The sequence below is a fragment of the Geotrypetes seraphini genome, chromosome 1 (assembly GCF_902459505.1).
Source record: "Geotrypetes seraphini chromosome 1, aGeoSer1.1, whole genome shotgun sequence".
Lineage (NCBI taxonomy): Eukaryota > Metazoa > Chordata > Amphibia > Gymnophiona > Dermophiidae > Geotrypetes > Geotrypetes seraphini.
This window is the reverse complement of record NC_047084.1, coordinates 168,216,206-168,238,232: the sequence shown is the minus strand read 5'-3', so window position 1 is coordinate 168,238,232 and position 22,027 is coordinate 168,216,206. Positions and strand designations below refer to the sequence as shown.

Genomic DNA, 22,027 nt, shown 5'->3' with positions numbered 1-22,027 from the left:
CGCAGTAATGATCCACATCGGGACGAATGATGTCAGCAGGAGAGACTACAGAAGAGGCACGCTGATAGAACAGTTCAAGATTCTAGGAAGGAAACTGAAGATGAGGACCCAGAAGATAGCATTCTCAGAGATCCTACCGGTACCAAGGGCAGATGTGAAAAGGCAGGAAGAACTACAATCAATAAATGCATGGATGAGGAGATGGTGTGAGGAAGAAGGGTTCCACTTCGTGAGGAACTGGACAACGTTCTGGGGCAAGAGCAAGCTCTACAGGAGAGATGGACTGCACCTGAGCGTGGCGGGAACAAGACTTCTAGCAAACAACGTCAAGAGAGGAATAGAACAGGCTTTAAACTAAGAGGAAGGGGAAAGCCGACAGTCAACCTAGCGTCGACGATTCGGAAGACGGTATCCCATGAAGATACTAAGGGGAAAAAAGGCTGGGAAGAAACAAGGGACAAATTACAGGAGTCGACTAACCCAGAAGTGGAGGTTAGAAAGATTGTAGCAAAAGAGAAGACACCAAAGACCGAAGCACAGGGAAAGGAAATGAGAAGGACGAAATGCCAGGATCTAAATTGCATATATGCTAATGCAAGGAGCCTAAGAAACAAAATGGAGGAACTAGAAGCTATGACCAATGCAGAGGACATAGACATCATTGGAATCTCTGAAACGTGGTGGAATGAGGAAAACAGATGGGATACTGCACTGCCGGGATACAAGCTCTATCGCCAGAACAGGTCAGGACAGAAAGAAGGAGGAATAGCCCTATACATAAAAGAAAGCATACAATCGACAAGAATGGACACAGCGGAGACGACCAACAAACTGGAATCACTATGGGTTAAAATACCAGGTAGGAAAGGGCATGAAATAAAGATGGGCTTATACTATCGTCCACCCGGGCAAACCAGAGATATTGATAAAGAAATGGATGCCGAGATGAAGCGAAAATGCAAAAGAGGTTACACGGTTGTTATGGGAGACTTCAACTACCCCGGGATAGACTGGAGTCTTGGAAGCTCAAGATGCGCCAGGGAGACAGAATTCCTGGAGGCTATACAAGATTGCTTCATGGAGAAGCTTGTTAGAGAACCGACGAGAGGAAATGCAATTTTGGATCTAATCCTAAATGGGCTAATGGGACCTGCAAAGGAAGTGGAAGTAGTGGGACCGTTGGGAAATAGCGATCATAATATGATCAAGTTCAAGGTTGAAGTAGGAATACCGAACGGAAAGAGAACCATAGCGACAACTTTCAACTTCAGGAAAGGAAACTATGAAGCAATGAGGGAAATGGTAAGGAAGAAAATTAGGAACACTTCCAAGAAATAGCAAACGGTAGAACATGCCTGGTCTTTTTTCAAGGACACGGTGAGCGAGGCGCAAAATCTGTACATCCCCAGATTCAGAAAGGGGTGCAAAAAGAGTCGAACAAAAGACCCGGTATGGATGACTAAAATAGTGAAGGAAGCGATAGCCAATAAGAAAAATTCATTCAGGAAATGGAAGAAGGACAAAACTGAGGAGAACTGGAAAGAGCATAGGAAGTATCAAAAAGAATGTCACAGTGTGGTTCGAAAAGCCAAAAGAGAGTACGAAGAGAGGCTAGCCAGGGAGGCACAAAATTTCAAACCGTTCCTCAGATATGTTAAAGGGAAACAGCCAGCTAGGGAGGAGGTGGGACCGCTGGACGAAGGAGACAGGAAGGGAGCGGTGAAGGAGGAGAAAGAAGTCGCGGAAAGACTTAACATGTTCTTTTCGTCTGTATTTACAAACGAAGACACAACCAACATACCGGAACCTGAGCAAATCTTCAATGGAAATCAAGCAGAAAAATTAACATCCATGGAAGTGAGCCTTGATGATGTACACAGGCAGATAGAAAAACTTAAAACTGACAAATCCCCTGGTCCGGATAGAATCCATCCAAGGGTTTTGAAAGAATTAAAGGAGGAGATAGATGAACTACTGCAGCAAATTTGCAACCTATCCTTGAAAACAGGCATGATCCCGGAGGATTGGAAGATAGCCAACGTCACGCCCATCTTTAAAAAGGGATCAAGAGGTGACCCGGGAAACTACAGACCGGTGAGTCTGACCTCGGTTCCGGGGAAAATGGCGGAAGCACTGATAAAAGAAAACATCGATGAACATTTGGATAGAAACGAACTTCTGAAAACAAGCCAACATGGTTTCTGCAGGGGGAGATCGTGCCTAACTAACTTATTGCACTTCTTCGAAGGAATTAACAAAAGGATGGACAGGGGAGACCCCATAGACATCATATACCTTGATTTCCAAAAAGCCTTTGACAAGGTGCCTCACGAACGTCTACTCCGGAAACTGAAGAATCATGGGGTGGATGGAGACGTACATAGATGGATCAGAAACTGGTTGGCAGGTAGGAAACACAGGGTAGGAGTGAAGGGCCACTACTCGGACTGGATGAGGGTCACGAGTGGTGTTCCGCAGGGCTCGGTGCTCGGGCCGCTGCTATTTAATATATTCATAAATGATCTAGAAACAGGGACGAAATGTGAGATAATAAAATTTGCGGACGATACAAAAATATTTAGTGGAGCTGGAACTAAAGAGGAATGCGAAGAATTGCAAAGGGACTTGAACAAACTGGGGGAATGGGCGGCGAGATGGCAGATGAAATTCAACGTTGAGAAATGTAAAGTATTGCATGTGGGAAGCAGAAACTCAAGGTACAACTATACGATGGGAGGGATGTTATTGAATGAGAGTACCCAAGAAAGGGACTTGGGGGTAATGGTGGACATGACAATGAAGCCGACGGCACAGTGCGCAGCAGCCGCTAAGAAAGCAAATAGAATGCTAGGTATAATCAAGAAGGGTATTACAACCAGGACAAAAGAAGTTATCCTGCCGTTGTATCGGGCGATGGTGCGCCCGCATCTGGAATACTGCGTCCAATATTGGTCGCCGTACCTTAAGAAGGATATGGCGTTACTCGAGAGGGTTCAGAGGAGAGCGACACGTCTGATAAAAGGGATGGAAAACCTTTCATACGCTGAGAGATTGGAGAAACTGGGTCTCTTTTCCCTGGAGAAGAGGAGACTTAGAGGGGATATGATAGAGACTTATAAGATCATGAAGGGCATAGAGAGAGTAGAGAGGGACAGATTCTTCAAACTTTCTAAAAATAAAAGAACAAGAGGGCACTCGGAAAAGTTGAAAGAGGACAGATTCAAAACGAATGCTAGGAAGTTCTTCTTTACCCAACGAGTGGTGGACTACTGGAATGCGCTTCCAGAGGGCGTAATAGGGCAGAGTACAGTACTGGGGTTTAAGAAAGGATTGGACAATTTCCTGCTGGAAAAGGGGATAGAAGGGTATAAATAGAGGATTACTGCACAGGTCCTGGACCTGTTGTGCCGCCGCGTGAGCGGACTTCTGGGCATGATGGACCTCAGGTCTGACCCAGGAGAGGCATTGCTTATGTTCTTATGTTCTTAAGACAGAGGGGGGAGAAGGCCGCTGAAAGGACATGGGGAAGACAGAGGGGGGAGAAGGACGCTGACAGGATATGGGGAAGGCAGAGGGGGGAGAAGGATGCTGCCTGACAGGACATGGGGAAGATGGTGGGGGAGAAGGACACTGAAAGGAAATGGGGAAGAGGGAATGGGAAGAAGACGCTGGCAGGGAAGAAGACAGAGGTGCCAGACTATGGGGGGAGCGGAGGGAAAAAGATGGGTGCCAGACCAATTTGGGAGGGGGGAGAAAGGGAGAGGCACAGTAACAGAGCAAATGGAAGACACAGAGAGAAGAGAGGCAGTGGATGGAAGGAATTGAATGAGAACATGAAGAAAGCAGAAACCAGGCAATAAAAGTAGGAAAAAAATTCTTTTTTTTTTTTTGCTTAAGGATAAAGTAGTATATTAGTTGTGTTGATAAAAATTTATAAACATTAGAGGCTCTGGTAGAAACCCGTTTACAAAGTATGTATTCTTCCCAATTAATATTTCCAAATTAATAAAGTCTTTTTGCTTATTTTTAAATGGGTTTCTACCAGAGCCTTTAATTCAGTAGCATAATTAAATGAAATAACTATTTCTGTAGTTTATAGGGACGGGCGGGGACGTAGGGGATTCCTCGCGGGGACGTAGGGGATTCCTCGCGGGGACGGAGGGATTCCTCGCGGGGACGGGTGGGAGTCCTCACGGGGACGGGTGGGACTTTGGCGGGGACGGGTGGGATTTCTGTCCCCGCGCAACTCTCTAATCTAAACTTGGGTTTTTCTGTACACCACCGTAACAATAAGAAATGATAAAAGTTGCCTCTTGTGACCTGCTTTCGGATGAGAGTGAAGATGCAGATCTGGTTTAACAGATCTGGTTTCTATAGCAAAAGGAATTCTAGCTAAAATATATTACAGCTCTTCCTGTGACAAACGGACTTTTCTGACCAGAAGAAGTTCTATCATCTGCTATGCTGAGGAAACGGAAGAATTCCATCTCCCGGATCTGCTGAGGCAAAATCTAAAGGGTGAGAAAAGGAATTATCTCTTCTTTCAGCTGGGCTAGATAGAATTGTATTGGTTATGGATAGGAATGTTGGGTCCCCTTGGTGATAAGCTATAATAGATTGTTGCTATTATCAGGACTTAGTATTGTAAGGAATTATACCTTGTATCTTAAGAATTAGTTATTTTCTAATTTACTTAGGGATTAATGTGTAATAATTATGTGCTGAAATATATGTATGTATTCAGATACATTGTGAACAATAATGAGTTATTATTTACTGCTGGCTTGTGAATTATATTTTTATATCTATATTAAAATATTTCATATAGCTTTGGTCGTATAAGTTGGCAAAAATCTGAATCCTTGGGTGCAGTTATGGGCTATCCTAGAAATGAGAGTTGCACGTGACTTATTTATGTTGCACTAATTAGTTATACCCATAAAACTGCCTACAGCACCCAAGCTGATATAACCAGTTTCTCCTAAATAAATGTATTTTAACAAACAAAACTTGATAAACCTGTATTAGACAGCAAAAGGAATTACTTACCGAAACAGGTGTTATCCAGGGACAGAGCCCGGTATGGACAGTGCTAAGTGTACTGTCAATTTAAACTTCTTAAGAAGCTTTGAGACTGCCCGCACTGCACACACATGAGTGCCTTCCCACCCAACATAGGCTCGCTGGTCCTCAGTTTCGTAAACAAGCTAAAAAGCCAACCAGGGGAGGTGGGAGGGATGTGAGAATATCTGCCTGCTGTCCATGGATAACACCTATTATGATAAGTAACTGTGCTTTATCCTAGAGAATGACACGGTGACAAATTCCCCGCAGGAACTCAATTTCCCTGTCCCATCCCAACGAGTTTTGTCACTGTCCCATTCCTGTAAACTCTGCCTTAATTGCACAAGCCTCAAACACTTTTTAAGTGGGGCAGGGACAGGCAAAACTTGCGGGGATGGGATGGGAAAAATTTGTCCCTGTGTCATTCTCTATTTTGAACTAGCAGGCAGCATATTTTGACATGTGGGATTCCCTAGCTTACAGAATGGGATGGTGGGAGAGTTGGACATCAGGAAGAAAATAAAATAAATTCTGTAAAACTGCTTGACTGAAAAACCATCTCATCTGGAATAGGATGTAAATGTGTGAATTGAGGACCATGTAGCTGCTTTGCAAATATTTTCAATGGGAGTGGAACACAAAAAAGCCACTGATGCTGCCATAGGTCGGAGATTGTGTGCTGCAACATGTTCCTCGAACTGCAGCCCAGAAGGAAATGTAGGCTGCTAAACATGTGGAAATAGTTCTCTTGATTACAGGCATGCAGGGTAAAAAAAGATGAACAGGTTAAGGTGAAGTCCTGTGTGGCTTAGTTCTATGTGAATAGCAAGCCAAGGCACGCTTACAGTCCAATGTATGAAGAGCAGTCTCTCCAGGGTGAGAATGAGGCTTTGAAAAGAAGACAGGAAGCACAATGTATTGATTCAGAAGAAATTCCGTGACTACCTTTGAAAGGAATTTAGGATGAGTTCTGAGAACCACCTTGATGAAACAGGTGGGCCACAAACAAATGCTTGAAGTTCACTTACTCGATGAGCAGAGGTGACAGATCAAGAAGACCACATTCAAAGTTAAAAACTTAAGATGAGCAGATGCCACTGGTTCAAATAGCAGCTTCATCAAACTGGTGAGAACCATATTGAGTTCCCAGATAACTGGAGGCAGCTTTAGTGGAGGTTTTGAGTTCAAGAATCCTTTCATAAACAGGAAAACAAGTGGATGAGTAGCCAGAGGTTTATTGTTGAAAGGAGCATGGTAAGCATTAATCGCACTGATGTGAATTCTGACTGACATGGTCTTAAGTCCAAAGTTAGATAAATGAAGAAAGTAGTCCAATACTGAAGAAATAGAAGATGTGGCTAGATCCAGGTGATGGAGAGTATATCAGAAAATGAAATGTGTCCATTTGAGTCGATAGCAGTGCAGAGTAAAAGGCTTTCTGGAAGCAGTTATAATGGCGTGTACTGGTTCAGAAAGACTGAAATCTGTTGAAGTCTGGTCGAGAGATACCAAGCTATTAGGTGGAGAGATTGCAGATTGAGGTGTAACAGAGATCCTGGATTCTGACCGAGTAGAGATGGATCTGTAAATGGAACTGGATCCTTGTCACTCAATTGAAATAGAAGGGAAAACCAAGATAGTATGGGCCAACGAGAAGCCATTGGGATCATGGTAGCTGATTCCTGTTAAGTTTGACTAATGTCTTCAGAACTAAAAGGATTGGTGGAAAGGTACACAGGGACTTGGTGTGACCAAACCAGAAGAAATGCATTCGCTTCCAGATGATGAGGAGAGTACTGTCAGAGCAGAATTGAGGCAACTTGTGATTGTGGGGAGATGCAAACAGATCTGAGGTGTCCTCCATAGTGAAGATGCGATGTAAGACTTTGGAGTTGAGAGCCCACTCATGGGGCTGAAGAAATCTGCTGAGCCCGTCGGCCAGAGCATTCTGTTTTTCTTGCTCATACATGTACATGGTTTTGAGAAATTTGTTTTGAAGAACTGCCCAATTCCAAACATGCTCAGCTTCTTGACACAGAGGAAGAGAGCTTGTTCCTCCCTGCTTGTTGATGCAGTACATAGATACTTGATTGTCTGTGTGAACAAGAAAGACTTGATTTGAGAGACGATCTTCAAACGTTTTCACAGCATTGCGAATTGCACACAATACTAACAAGCTGATGTGGAATGTCTTCTCTTGAGCAGACCACACACCCTGAGTCCTGAGACAATCTAGGTGAATTCCCCAAGCATACATGAACGCATCTTCATGAGTATTTTGTGATGTGGAGGAATGTGAAACAGCAAACCTCTAGAGATCTGTGGATTCAACCAACACTGGAGAGATTGACAAAGAGGCGAGGTGACTTTGGGAGAAGGAATCAGTGGCCTAAAGACCACTGAGACACTAAGGTCCACTGAGCTGCTCTGAGATGAAATTGAGTGAAGGGAGTTACATGAACTGTGGATGCCATGTGACCACTGAGACGCATCATTTGTTTTGCTGAAATGAGTTACAGAGTGGACACATGATTGCAAAGGTGAAGCAAGGTGTATTGTTTTTGTTGGGGTAGGAAAGCCCATAGAAGGGTGGTATTGAGCACAGCTCCTATGAACTCCAAACACTTGAGAGGGTTGAAGATGAGACTTTGGAAAGTTGACGTCAAACCCTAGGAGCTGGAGAAAAGCTATGATCGCTTGAGTTGATGAATGCACTATTTGAGGTGATGCAGCTTTCATATACTAATCATCAACATACAGAAATACTTGAAACCCGTATGTATGGAGAGTTGCTGCTACCATCACCAGGCACTTTGGGGCTCATAATCGAAATGGAAATACATGTAAAAAACAGGCCTAAATTGGCACTTGGACGATCAGTAAGACAAGTCGTCCAAGTGCCGATAACCAAACCGGGCTTTAGACGTATCTAAAAACGACTTAGGCCTTTTCAGTGCTGCTGTACATCCAGAGCTAAAAGGGGAGTCATAGGAGGAGTGGTGAGGGTGGGATTTGGACAGGATATGGGCCAACCTAGACTTAGTCGTACTGCAAGTATAACCGAAAGTTTAATGAGGCTGCCTATACGGAACTTATATTTAGCAACTTAGGCGATTGAAAACCAGGTCTAAGTGCCCAGAAAGTATCCAAAGTGACCAGATAACCACTGTAGAGATGTGGTACAGACACCCACACACTCCCCCAGTGATCACTGACCTCCCCCGCCATAAAAATCGTAATAAAAACTTTACATATCTGCCTCCAGAACATCAGCACCTTGCATAGGAAAGCCTAGGAGAGAAGCACAGAGGTGTCTTAAGTAATCCGGGGAGTGAGCTAGTGAACCATAAAGAGGAGGACCCAGGCCCATAAGCCACTATCCACTGCATTCATGGTGAAAAATGTACACCCCCCAAAACCCTACTGTATTGCCATACATGTGGCACCTGCAGTCAAAAGGCTTTTGGGGTGGTAGACAGGTGGCTATAGTAGGTTTTGAGGGTGAAAAGAGAAGATGGAACTTCTATCTACGTGGGTGTAGTCTACAGACATCAGACTCAATCGCAGCAAATTGATAAGGATCTGATTGTGGATATCCAAAAGTTTGGAAGGAAAGAGGAGGTGCTGCTGTTGGGAGATAAGAACATAAGAAGTTGCCTCCTCTGAGGCAGACCAGAGGTCCATCTTGCCCAGCGGTCCGCTCCCACGGCGGCCCATCAGGCCTATTGCCTGAACAGTGGTCCCAGACTAATTTTTTTAATTTACCTCTAATCCTAACCCTAAACCTACCTCCACTCCTATCTGTATCTCTCAATCCCTTTGTCCTCCAGGTACCTATCCAAACCTTCTTTGAAGCCCTGTAGCGTGCTCCTGCTTATCACATCTTCCGGTAGCGCATTCCATGTATCCACCACCCTTTATTTCAGCCTGCCGAATGCGGACTGGAATGTTCTGTCTGTGGAATTGGAAAGAAGTAGGGAGATTGTGGATGCTTTTCAAGAGGCTCTGCTCAGACAAATGGTGATGGAACCCACGAGGGAAAAAGCGATATTGGATCTGGCCCTCACAAATGGAAAGAGTATCTCTAATGTTCGAGTGGGTGCTCACCTGGGAAGTAGTGATCACCAAATGGTTTGGTTTGATATAATGGCTAAAGTGGAGAGCAGCCGCACGATACTTAAAGTCATAGATTTCAAACGTATGGACTTTAATGCAATAGGAGAGTACCTGAAGAAAGAGCTGTTAGGATGGGAGGACATAAGAGAAGTGGAAAGACAGTGGTCTAAGCTGAAAGGAGTGATAAAAATGGATACGGACCTTTATGTGAAGAAAATAAACAAAAACAAGAGAGAAAGGAAGCCGATATGGTTCTCCAAACTAGTGACGGAGAAAATAAAGGCGAAAGAGTTGGCGTTCATGAAATATAAAAAAAACCCCAAGAAGAGGAGTGCAGAAAGGACTACAGGGTGAAACTGAAAGAAGCCAAGAGAGAAATACATCTGGCGAAAGCACAGGTGGAAGAACAAATGGCTAAAAATGTAAAAAAGGGAGACAAAAATTTTTTCAGATATATTAGTGAAAGGAGGAAGATGAAAAATGGAATTGCTAAACTAAAAGATGCTGGGAACCGATATGTGGAGAATGATGAGGAAAAAGCAAATGTGCTAAACAAATACTTCTGTTCTGTGTTCACAGAAGAAAATCCTGGAGAAGGACCGAGATTGTCTGGCAAAGATACACGAGAAAATGGAGTAGATTCTGCGCCATTCACGGAGGAGAGTGTTTATGAGCAACTTGAAAAACTGAAGGTGGACAAAGCGATGGGACCAGACGGGATCTATCCCAGGATACTAAGGGAGCTCAGAGAGGTTTTGGCGAGTCCTATTAAAGACTTGTTCAACAAATCTCTGGAGACGGGAGTGGTTCCTGGGGATTGGAAGAGAGCGGATGTAGTGCCTATTCACAAAAGTGGTCACAGGGATGAAGCAGGAAACTACAGGCAGGTGAGCCTCACTTCGGTTGTTGGAAAAATAATGGAAGTGTTTCTGAAAGAAAGGATAGTGTACTTCCTTGAATCTAATGGGTTACAGGATCTGAGGCAACATGGCTTTACAAAAGGTAAATCGTGCCAAACGAACCTAATTGAATTTTTTGATTGGGTGACCAGAGAGCTGGATCGAGAACATACGCTAGATGTAATTTACTTAGATTTCAGCAAAGCCTTTGATATGGTTCCTCATAGGAGGCTGTTGAACAAACTTAAAGGGCTGAAGTTAGGACCCAAAGTGGTGAACTGGGTTAGAAACTGGCTGTCGGACAGACGCCAGAAGGTGGTGGTTAATAGAAGTCGCTCGGAGGAAGGAAAGGTGAGTAGTGGAATCCCTCAGGGTTCGGTGCTGGGGCCGATCCTGTTCAATATGTTTGTGAGTGACATTGCTGAAGGGTTAGAAGGAAAAGTGTGCCTTTTTGCAGATGATACCAAGATTTGTAACAGAGTAGACACTGAAGAGGGAGTGGAAAATATGAAAAAGGATCTTCAAAAGTTAGAGGAATGGTCTAATGCCTGGCAACTAAAATTCAATGCAAAGAAATGCAGAGTAATGCATTTGGGGATTAATAATCGGAAGGAACCGTATATGCTGGGAGGTGAGAAGCTGATATGCACTGACGGGGAGAGGGACCTTGGGGTGATAGTGTCCGAAGATCTAAAGGCGAAAAATCAGTGTGACAAGGCAGTGGCTGCTGCCAGAAGGATGCTGGGCTGTATAAAGAGAGGCACAACCAGTAGAAGGAAGAAGGTGTTGATGCCCCTGTACAGGTCATTGGTAAGGCCCCACTTGGAGTATTGTGTTCAGTTTTGAAGAACGTATCTGGCGAAGGACGTAAGAAGACTTGAAGCGGTCCAGAGGAGGGCGACGAAAATGATAGGAGGCTTGTGCCAAAAGACGTATGAGGAGAGACTGGATGCCCTGAATATTTATACCCTAGAGGAAAGGAGGGACAGGGGAGATATGATTCAGACGTTCAAATACTTGAAGGGTATTAACGTAGAACAAAATCTTTTCCAGAGAAAGGAAAATGGTAAAACCAGTGAACATAATTTGAGGTTGAGGGGTGGTAGATTCAAGAGCAATGTTAAGAAATTCTACTTTACGGAGTGGGTGATGGATGCCTGGAATGCGCTCCCGAGAGAGGTGGTGGAGAGGAAAACGGTGACTGAGTTCAAAGAAGCGTGGGATGAACACAGAGGATCTAGAATCGGAAAATAATATTAAATATTGAACTAAGGCTAGAACTGGGCAGACTTGCATGGTCTGTGTCTGTATATGACCGTTTGGGGGAGGATGGGCTGGAGAGGGCTTCAATAGCTGGGAGGGTTTAGATGGGATGGGGTAGGTTTTAACGGAGATTTCGGCAGTTGGAACCCAAGCACAGTACCGGGTAGAGCTTTGGATTCTTGCTAAGAGAAAAAATTTAAATTGAATCAGGTCGGGCAGACTGGATGGACCATTCGGGTCTTTATCTGCCGTCATCTACTATGTTTTTTTTGTTTTTTTTTTTAGGGGGGGCTCACCATGACCTATAAGGGAGTTGTGGTGAGATGTTTATATGGCATCCTTTTTGAGAAGTTCGCAGCAGTGCCGTGTAAGGGGCCCCACTACTATGTTGCCATGTCTGGGTGTCCAGTCCATCACTTTGCTGGCCCCTCCCACATCCAAAAGGTCTGATTCTAGGCGTTTTAGACTTCGACAATTTTTTGGACAAGAATGGAGTATAAAGATAGACGACTTAGCGGTCTGGCCGATCAAACGGCTGGATGTATAATTAGACGATTTTCGAAAAAAGAAATATTTTGGATGTATTTTTCGAGAATGGACTTTAGACACTGCCAACTTTGGGCAACTAGTGATTTAGGCCCAAAATGGACTTAGATGTATCTTTTGATTATGCCCCTCCACGTGAATGCTCTTGGAGATGAGGCAAGGCTGAATGGCAGAACTTTGTATTGGAAATGTTGATGATCCACACGAAAAAGAAGAAACTTTCTGTGATCTGGGTGGGTGTATGGATATGTGCATGTAGGCCTCTAGGTCTAGAGAGCACAGCCAATCGTTTCATTCTAGAAGTGGGTATAGGGTTCCCAGCGATAACATGCAAAACTTTTCTTTGACTAAATATTTGTTGAGGGCTCAGAGGTCAAGAAAGGGATTAAGACCTCCTGTCTTCTTTGGAATTAGGAAATACCTGGAGTAGAACCCCCAATTAAGGTTGGTTCAGGCCATTATTTTATCTCAGTTGGACTATGGCAACTCGCTTTATGCTTGTTTAAGTAAATTTAATTTGAGGAGGCTACAACTTATCCAGAATATGGCGGCTAAAGTGATATACGGTAAAAATAAATATGATATTGTTAAACCTTTACTGAGATCCCTTCACTGGCTTCCTGTTTACTGAGGATCCAATTTAAATGTGCAACTGTAATTTTCAAAATCCTATATGGTACACAAGAAATCTCTCTAATTCTAGGAGCTCTCCGAAATATAAATTTGGCTTTCCCACTGTTAAAGGAATAAAAACTATGGCCAATTTTAGTCGATCATTTTCTTTATTATTCGTAAAAGTTACATAGTAATAGTAAATGACAGCAGATAAAGACCCGAGTGGTCCATCCAGTCTGCCAACCATACATGCTCCATAAATTAATTTAGTTTAAAATAGTCCTTTTTCTTAGATATTTATGGGCCAGAAATCCAGAGCCCTGCCCAGTGGTGTGCTTAAGTTCCATCTCCTGGAGAGCATTTTTGCAGTGTAGAATAGTGAATGCAAGTGTCCACTCGATGTTCCAGGCCCAGACACTGCATGCACCAACTGTGCAGGTCAGTGATGCAGATGTGCCACTGGTAACGAGTGCACTTTTCAAAACTAGGAGAAGGCCTTGACATGTGAGGGAAAATCTCGGTAGCTAAGTCAAAAAGCTCAATGGTTGCAGCATGAGGAAAAACCCAGTAAGAAAACACCAAAGAGAAAATTTTTTTTAAAAAAAGTAAATTTCTAAACGTTACTTTCTTTACGAAGAACAGAAGGAAGACTATTACTAGTAATAGAAAAATACAGAAAACTGAGTTGAAAGGCAAAAACTACATTGGGAAGGAAACACGATTTAGAAAAAAATCCAAAATCCAACTTCTTTGCTCCTCGGAGAAAGAAAAACTGAGGAACCGTGAGCCGACATTGGGCGGGAAGGCACTGGTGTGTGCGGGCAGTCTCGAAGCTTCATAAGTCCGTACCGGACTCAGTGGATGACGTCACCCACATGTGAGAATATGCTGCCTGCTTGTCCAAGGATAATGGCCCATTAAAGAACAGTAGGATTTATTTTTAAGCTAGTTCAGTCCTTACCTGTAGCCCATACACATCCTCCAACCATGGCAAGGGGCCAAAATTTAGGGCACCGTAGAATAAGATTGACCACTAAAGAAACCAGCCATATAGATGCACAAAGAATCCACTGAAAGAACATGCCTGGAAAATACATACATACATTGCTTAGAGGACAATATCACAGCTTGATTTTCTTTGGCTGTACACATTCTAGGACTAACAAATTTGATGGCAGCACTTCACGATGTGATTACATCTAAGTTATTTCCTTTAGTGTTTTCAGTGGCGTACCAAGGGGAGAGGGGCAGTCCGCCCCGGGTGCACGGCTTGGGGGGGTGCACAGCCGGCCAGGTCCGGGTTCTCCTGCCCTATTACTCGGGTCCTCCTGCCCTTCCTTTCTCCCGGTCCACGCCGCTGCAATCTTAACTCCCCGCTGCTGCTAATCGTCGACAAGAAGTCTTCTTTCCGACGTCAATCCAGGCAGTGATTGGCTGGCCTGGAATGTCCTCTCCGACGTCAGAATTGATGTCGGAAAGAAGACATCTTGTTGGCGATTAGCAGCAGCAGCGGGGAGGTACGAACGCAGCGACGCGGACCGGGGGAAAGGAAGGAGAGAGGCGCTTTTTTTTTTTTCCGCGGCAGGGAGGGAAGGATGTAGGCAGGCAAGCTGGCTGGCTTTAGCGAGGGTGGGAGGGAGATAGATAGGCAGGCAGGCAGACTGGCTTTGGGGGGTGGACAAAATCTGGAAGGCAGTGGGGGGACCTGAGGAGGCACTGGGGGCACATTACCTCTGACATACTTTCTCTGCAGCAGAGTCGGCAGCTGCGCTGAGGTGCAGGAAGGTCCTGCGATGACTCGTCTGCCGGCTCTGCTCCGGAAAAAGTAAGTTACGTCGGAGGGGGTGGACTCGGCAGACGCAGTCATTGCGGGACTTTGCCACAACTCCCTGTGTCTGCCGGGTCCACCCTCTCTGACGTAACTTACTTCTTCCGGAGCAGAGCCAGCAGACAAGCCATCGCGGGACCTTCCAGCATGCGGCTGCTGAGTCCGCTCCAGAGCAAGTACGTCGGAGTGGGGTGGACTGGTAGCCGGCAGCTACAGTCATCGTGGGACCTTGCTGCATGAAGGGAGAGAAAGGAGCAGGATTGCTGGAATGGAAGAGTGGTGGAGGGAAAGAAAGGGGGCAGGGTGGTATGGAAGGGTGGTGCTGATGGAATTGATGTACAGAGAAAGGGGAGAGACATAAGGGGGAAGGATATTGGAGGGAAAGAAAGGGGGCAGATGCTGATTGAAGAGGGGTGTATGGCGAGAGAAAGGGCAGACATTGGATGGTAGTGGGGAGCCTCTGCTGGATGGAAGTGCAGATGGGAGAGATAAGGGAGCAAATGCAGGAAGGAAATGGGAGGAGAGAAAGAGGGGAGCAGACGCTGCATGGAAGTGGACAGAGAGAGGAGAAGGTACTAGATGGAAGGGTTAGAGAAAGAGGGTACATGATGGAAGGAGGGGATAAATAAAAAGAGGGCACATGATGGGGAGAAAAGGATTGAGTTAGGGAAACACTGGAGGGGTGAGGGAAAGAGGTGGCAAGCTTTAGGTAGACAGTAAAAAAGGACATTGATGAGAGGGTAGTAAGAACGTAATCTAGACAGATGCAGAAAATAAACTGAAAAGGAAAATGAGGGAATAAAGAGAAAGGGATTGCAGAGGAGAGGTGTGGGAGAGGGAAGAAGAGGAGAGAGATGCCAGCCCAATGGGGGTGAAAGGAGAGATGGAAGCGGGAGGCATACAGTTTCTGGAAGGGGCATAGAAGGAGAGAAGATGCCATATAGGGGAAGAGAGATGGCAGACAGTGGATGGAAGGAAGAGAGTTACAAGAAGATGAGGAAAGCAGAAACCACAGAAGACAAAGGTAGAAAAAAGTTTTCTATTTATTTATTGCTTTAGGAGACATGTGTCACTGTTTCTGTGGTGCACTGTAGGCAGAGTCCAGCTTCTTATTGGTTCAATTCAACCTTTGTCTATATATTTCTATTTTATCCCCCCTTTTACAAAACTGTGGAGCATTTTTTAGTGCCAGCCGTGGTGGTAGCAGGTCTGATGCTCAGAATTCTATGAGCGTCAGAGCTGTTACCACCGTGGCTAAAATCCACACTACAGTTTTGTAAAAGAGGTAGGGGTTAGTTTGTGATTACATATTCCATACTAGGCGAAGGTGTTTTCTGTGTTCTGCGTGTTCGAAAGACATGGTTTTTTTGTTAGGACTGACTGCAGGATTGATCTGTACTAGTCTGGCTTATTTAGTTTTACAATGGGTGTATTGATGTTATACTGCTCACTGCAGTATGTAAAATGCTGCCTTTTCCTAGGTACTCATGTGTGACGTGTGGCTTGTTACTAAAAATCATGTTTTTCGTATAGATGGGGGAGGTGTGTCAAAAAATGATGCGCCCCGGGTGTCACATATGCTAGGTACGCCACTGAGTGTTTTGCATCCTGCATTTACTCAGTTTCTTCCCAAGATGTTAAAAAAAGGGCAGGTGCACCACAAAAAAATTATGTGCACAGAATAAAATAAAGCAAGGAAAAGGGCTTCTATATTTAATAAATACAAAACCCAAAATGCTTCACCAAACAGGCTATTTCAGGGTTTATAGTTACCTACCTGCTGTGTTATTGCTGTTTTGCAAAGTGGACAAGTATTAACTTTCATTTAAGAAGATGCATGACACTAACTCCTGAAACAGCATGTTTGGTGAAACTTAGTTAAATGTCCAGTAGAGTATTTACTATCAAACGTTTTCTTTCCAGCAAGATATTACACCACTAAAGTCTCAACAATACAACAAAGATGAGGAAGGAAGGCTGAACACAGCAAACAGGGCAGTAGTCAAATGTTGCTATCAAATCCTCATGGGTATAATCACAAAACACACCCATTTTTCAAATTCCTTATGATATAAGGTTAGACTGGATAAAATTCAAATATCTTCCCCCCCTTAAAAAAGAGTTACAGGAAAAGGTGGTAAATGCTTGGAGTTAACCTCAGTGTTCTCCCCCCCCCACAAAAAAAAAAAAAAAAGTTTTGCCAAGTAGCATAAAGGAGTGGCCTGCTGGGGGAGAGGGAGATCAGCACAGAATCATAAAATTTTCTGTAAGTCAGCTGGTGGTCAATAAAATGATCAAAAATTTTAAAAAAAACATCCACACCTCAACTTCATAAGGAAAAATTATGTCCTACTTGTTAATTTTCTTTCCTTTAGATGCAGCAGATGAATCCAGAGACTAATGGGATAGCACACATCTACCAGCAGGTGGAGATAGAGAACTGACTCTCGGGTGTCTATCTTGGATGGAACCCCTCCTGGCCCGTTAGTATCGTTCTTTGCTCAAGCATAAGGAACAATGCAGCTGCACACCAACATACTTCTTTCCCATAAGTAAAAAGAATAGAACATCCTAAACCAAACTGCGAGAGAAATCACCTCCGAAAACCTGATTGGGTGGGGTTCTGGATTAATCTGCTGCATCTAAAGGAAAGAAAATTAACAGGTAGGACATAATTTTTTCCTTCCTTAGCGCCGGCAGATGAATCCAGAGACTAGTGGGATGTAGCAAAGCAAACCTCAACCCGGGTGGGACGAACATACAGCTTCTGCAATAACCAAAGCACCAAAGGATGCATCCATGCGCTCCACCACATCCAAGTGATAATGCTTAGAAAATGTGTTTGAGGATGACTAAGTAGCCGCCCTACAAATCTCCTCCAGAGAAAATCCCCTGGACTTGGCCCAAGCCGTAGCCATTGCCCTTGTTGAGTGAGCATGGAGAGCCTCCAGCAAACGCTTGCCTGCCAACAGATAAGCAGAAGCAATAGCCTCTCGGACCCAACGAGCCACCAAGGCCTTGGAATCAGCCAGACTCTTCCTATGACCCAAAAAAAGCAAAAAGAGATGATACAACTGTCGAAAATCATTAGTAACCTGAAGATAGTGCAAGAGCACTCTACTCACATCAAGCAAATGCAAAGAATGAAACCACAACCACACAAATTCCATAAAAATCAGCAGTACTCATGTGCCTCCTGCTCCTGAAAGGCAGAGTCCTTGCACTGAAGCACAAACCCTGTGCTAACCTGGTTCGGGCTTTTTTTTTGTCTTTGGGAACCAAACCAACAAACTTCTTGTTCTCCAAAGGTGGGGAGGGTGGGGAAGGGACCTGGGGGGGCCCCAGGTGTTGCCCCCAAAGTTAGCACCATTTAGCACCCTAAACTCTACTGAAGCCTAAGCAACAGGATGAATTAGCCTTTCATTTCCAAGAGTCAGGAGCCAGTAGCTGAAGCCAGGAGGCAGAGGAATAGCAGCTATCTAACCTGCTGGAGATAGAGCATACTAACTGGTCAGGAGGGGTTCCATCCAAGATATACACCTGCGAGTCAGTTCTTTATCTCCACCTGCTGATAGATGTGTGCTATCCCACTAGTGTCTGGATTTATCTGCTGCCGGTGCTAAGGAATGTATCTTTTCTCCACAACGTGCAAAAAGTGCTCCGAACCAATAATAGGTAGAAAGATCACCAGCGGGGTTATTACCCCATAAGCTGTGCCTTTCACATTCAATCACAGCACTTAAAAGCACTTATATGGTCAAAAAACACATTGCCACATTTGCAAAATTCAGCAATAAGTTTTATTCATTTTTGAGCAGGTGTCCAATTACTCCGGGTTTCACACATTTCGCCAGACCAGGCTTCCTCAGAGAATCCGCCGTATACAAATTTAAATTCACTGTGATCATATGTCCTTCGCAATTCCATTGCTTCTGTGAAGGACATACGTATGATCACACTGAATTGAAATCTGTATACAATGGGTTCTCTGAGGAAGCCTGGTCTGGCGAAACGTGTCAGAACCCGGAGTAATTGGACACCTGCTCAAAAATGAGTAAAACTTATTGCTGAATTTTGCAAATGTGGGATCGTTTTTTTGACCATATAAGTGCTTTTAAGTGCTGTGATTGAATGTGAAAGGCACAGCTAATGAGGTAACAATCCCGTTGGTGATCTTTCTACCTATTATTGGTTCTGAGCACTTTTGCACGGGGTGGAGAAAAGTTACATTATAAAGTTGAGGTGTAGGTGTTTTTTTAAAATTTTTGATTGTTTCCCACATATCGCTCACGTGGTGTAAATTTCATTTTCCCATGTTTTGTTTTTTGGGTCAGTAAAATGAGCCAAGTGGCACATCCGACCAGAAGGTCTTGGGGAGAGCACCAACTTCTACTGAAGGTAATGGAGAATTCTACAGGGCATGGTGTAAAAGCTGAGTATCCCCAGCAACTGGAAAGTTTAAAGCAGAGGTGTCCAACCTTTTGGCTTCCCTGGGCTGCATTGGCCGAAAAAAATGTTTCTGGAGCCGCATAAACGCGCAAACACTGCAGCAAGACAGAGGAGGGAGCTGGCAAGATGGTAAACACCCGGGGGCAGCAGAGGAAAACACTGCATTGCCCTTGACCGGGGCCGCACAAAATACTTCACGGGGCCGCATGTGGCCCTCGGGCCAAGGGTTGGACACCCCTGGTTTAAAGGAAAAACAGAGCCAAAGTAGGCAGGAAAAACAACCAGGGTCTGACATGTTTTTTCCAAAGGTTGCACCCATGGATTGGTGAAAACTGGTCTCTGAGTGCTTTTGAAAAAGACACTCATCTATTTTTTAAATAATTTGCTTTCTTCTCTGCTTACTAGCAAATTGAGTCTCCCAGAATCAGCTTGTTTAGAGTGAAATATTTTGGGGGGAGGGGGGCTATCACTTGCTATCTGCACAGGATCCATTTTATTAAGAACATAAGAATTGCCATACTGGGACAGACCGAAGGTCCATCAAGCACAGCATCTATTTTCCAACCCAGGTCCCAAATAGCTAGATCCCAAGTAGATAACATGCACTAATCTTTAGCAAAAGACCCTCTGCAGTATCTGTTGATGATTTTTTTTCTTCTGTATGTAGCAGAATGGTTGAGTACAAGCATCATCCAAATACATTTTCTAATTTGAGACAGCTTGAATTGGGGTAAAATTAAAGGTTTACTTCTGAAACCCGTTTAATTCCATATTAGTTGAATTGGGCTTAGGGTAGGGGTAATAAGCTTTTCAATTGTTAATTTTTTAAAATACATATAGTTAAATCATGCTTTTGCTCCTCTTTGAGTCGTGTTATAAAGGTTTTTGTGTGTTATGATTGGAACACAAATATTTAGGGTGGCTTGGAATTCCTTCCTTAAGCTGCAGTTACTAAATTATGAGCACACACCTTTTCCTTATTTCCACAAATTTTTTTAAAAAAGATTAAAGTTATTTTTTTACAATTTTGTATTAAATATTAGTGATGATTTTCTTTTGATTAATGACACAGCAGCAAAGTATCTTAATAATTTCCTTACCATCACCAGTGTCAAATTTTTTGACTGGAACAAAGTTTGACCCAAAGAGCACAACAGATATCATAGAAGATGTGAAGCCAATAGCCAGACCAGAGCCATTGCTGCTGGTGTTGGTCTCTGAGATCCAACCATTCATTGTTACTCCAAGGGAACTACTTTCAATCCAACTGTATGGGGTTGCTCCAGGGCTGTTTGTTTCTGTGGTCCAACTGCTTGTTGTTGTTCCAATTGTTTCTGTGGTCTGATTGCTTATTGTTGTTCCAATTGTTTCCGTGGCCCAATTGCTTATTGTTGTTCCAAGAACAGTAGGACCTTCAGTCCAAGTGGCCCAACTGCTTATTGTTGCTCCAAGAACAGTAGTTTCTTTAGTCCAAGTGGTCCAACTGTTTATTGTTGCTTCAAGAACAGTAGGAGTTTCAGTCCAAGTGTATATATCTATATCAAAGCCAGTACCATCAGGCCAACCATATATATGTCCTTTAATGACATCATCTTCTGCAGCACGGATCCCGATATTATGCATTCTCCTATACATTATTAAAAAAAAAAGGCATATAAAGAACATTAACTGTGTTATGTACTAGTCAGATCAACTTTGCAGGCTTGGATGCTGCACACATTTTAGAAATATGCTTTTTCTATGACGTGGCTGCAGTTATGGAAATTTGGGGAAAACTTTGTAGAAAGCTGTATTATCACCCAGACTGAAGAGAAACAGGCAGCTTGATAAAACAGGTTAAATCAGGAATTAAAGGCCTTACACATAAAAGGCTAATTGAGAAAATGTCACCGCTACAGCACGCACACAAAACAGCTATTATACAGTATATTGTAGCTGATGTATGTTCAGCTACAATATATTGTATTTTCTTTCAAGGAAAAAGACCCCCCCCCTTAACAAGATATATTTTCCATTATCTTAGCTGCTCCTAGAGCTGACTACGGTCAAGGACAGAAATAGAGGCGAAACAGTAAATCTTTATTGTCAGAGCTATAATCACCATATCCACAAGTTGGGAGCCTGCCGCTGTTCTCTATCCCTTGCAGAATCAATCACCGACCGGCTACACTGCCTCGCAATCTTTCCCGAGCTTCTTAGCATCCCCCGGCTCGTGACACCTGGCAGTGCGCGACGTCACCGTGATAACGTCATGCGGCACGCGACCGACGTCCGCGCATGCGCAAAGGCCCTTCAAACGGGGCCCTGCGCCGGTAGCGGTGGGGGTACCTACGAGGAATCGGGCCGGCCAGAGAGGAGAGACGCTGGCAGCCGGCTGATTCACTAAGAGAGAGGCACGTGCTTTAGGTAGCCGGCGCCTCTCCTCCTCCCCAGTGTGCCGCGGCACACAGTTTGCGATACATTGTACTACAGGAAATAAAAAAAACCTTCCAGATATGCTTAGCAATGGCTTGGGGCGCCAATGAGAGAGCAGGTCACGCTTCAAATTAGGTTTATTGTATAGTTTTCAGGCCTATGGGTAAAGCATCCCAATTCACATGCCTCACATCGGTGTTCCTCTTTCTCTACCGCATGAGCTCTGCCAGTTCCACTGTTCAATATCTCTGTGACCACTTCTCACTTCTACTTCCCTCCACGTGGTGTATAGTCTCGCCATACTTCACTACCATGAAATTGCTACAATCCCCCCCCCCGGCCCCCCACCAACTAGAATCAGAACACAAAATTAAGTGCGCCAGTGCCACGGAAACCCTGTGTGTAAGATACAAAAATTATACACCATAATTTGACACTGGAAGCGGCACATTCTAACATTTTCGAGGACTGAGCCTTTATTTAATTGGACTTTTATTTTACTTCATGTTGCTAATTTGCTTAAATTTTCTTTATTTTTAAAGTAATTTTTTCCACCTGTAATTAATTACTTGTTAGGATATATATATATATATATATCTTGTATCTTTCTCTATCTCTACCTTTCCTATCTGAATATGTTCAATGGAGTTTCCTATTTTAATATGTTTTATGGAGTTCCTTTCTGTTTTTAACTGTTACATTGTAAGCCACTTAGGTCAGTAAAATGCGAGAGCGGTATATCAAATCCTGAATAAACATAAACCAAACAACCTATCTTGTGTGCAATGCAGAACTTTTTCATGGCTCTTAATAACAAAGTAATGACAACAGC

The 22,027-nt window shown here is 43.9% G+C and overlaps 1 protein-coding gene across 2 annotated transcripts in view; it reads right to left on the bottom strand.

Moving 5' to 3' along the window:
* TMEM144 (transmembrane protein 144) overlaps positions 1 to 21,103 on the bottom strand; it is a 97,168-nt gene extending 76,065 nt beyond the window's left edge. Inside the window, exons 1-3 of one of the 2 annotated variants that reach the window (XM_033941357.1) lie at positions 20,882 to 21,092; positions 19,881 to 20,407; positions 13,465 to 13,587 (exon numbers count right to left, since the gene is read on the bottom strand). In XM_033941357.1, coding sequence (XP_033797248.1) covers positions 13,465 to 13,587; positions 19,881 to 20,407; positions 20,882 to 20,982 — 751 coding nt within the window. In that variant the 5' untranslated portion in view covers positions 20,983 to 21,092. Of the gene's footprint in view, positions 1 to 13,464; positions 13,588 to 19,880; positions 20,408 to 20,881 lie in introns of both variants that reach the window. The other variant, XM_033941368.1, reaches the window with a different exon arrangement.
* Between the last annotated feature and the right edge of the window lie 924 nt (positions 21,104 to 22,027).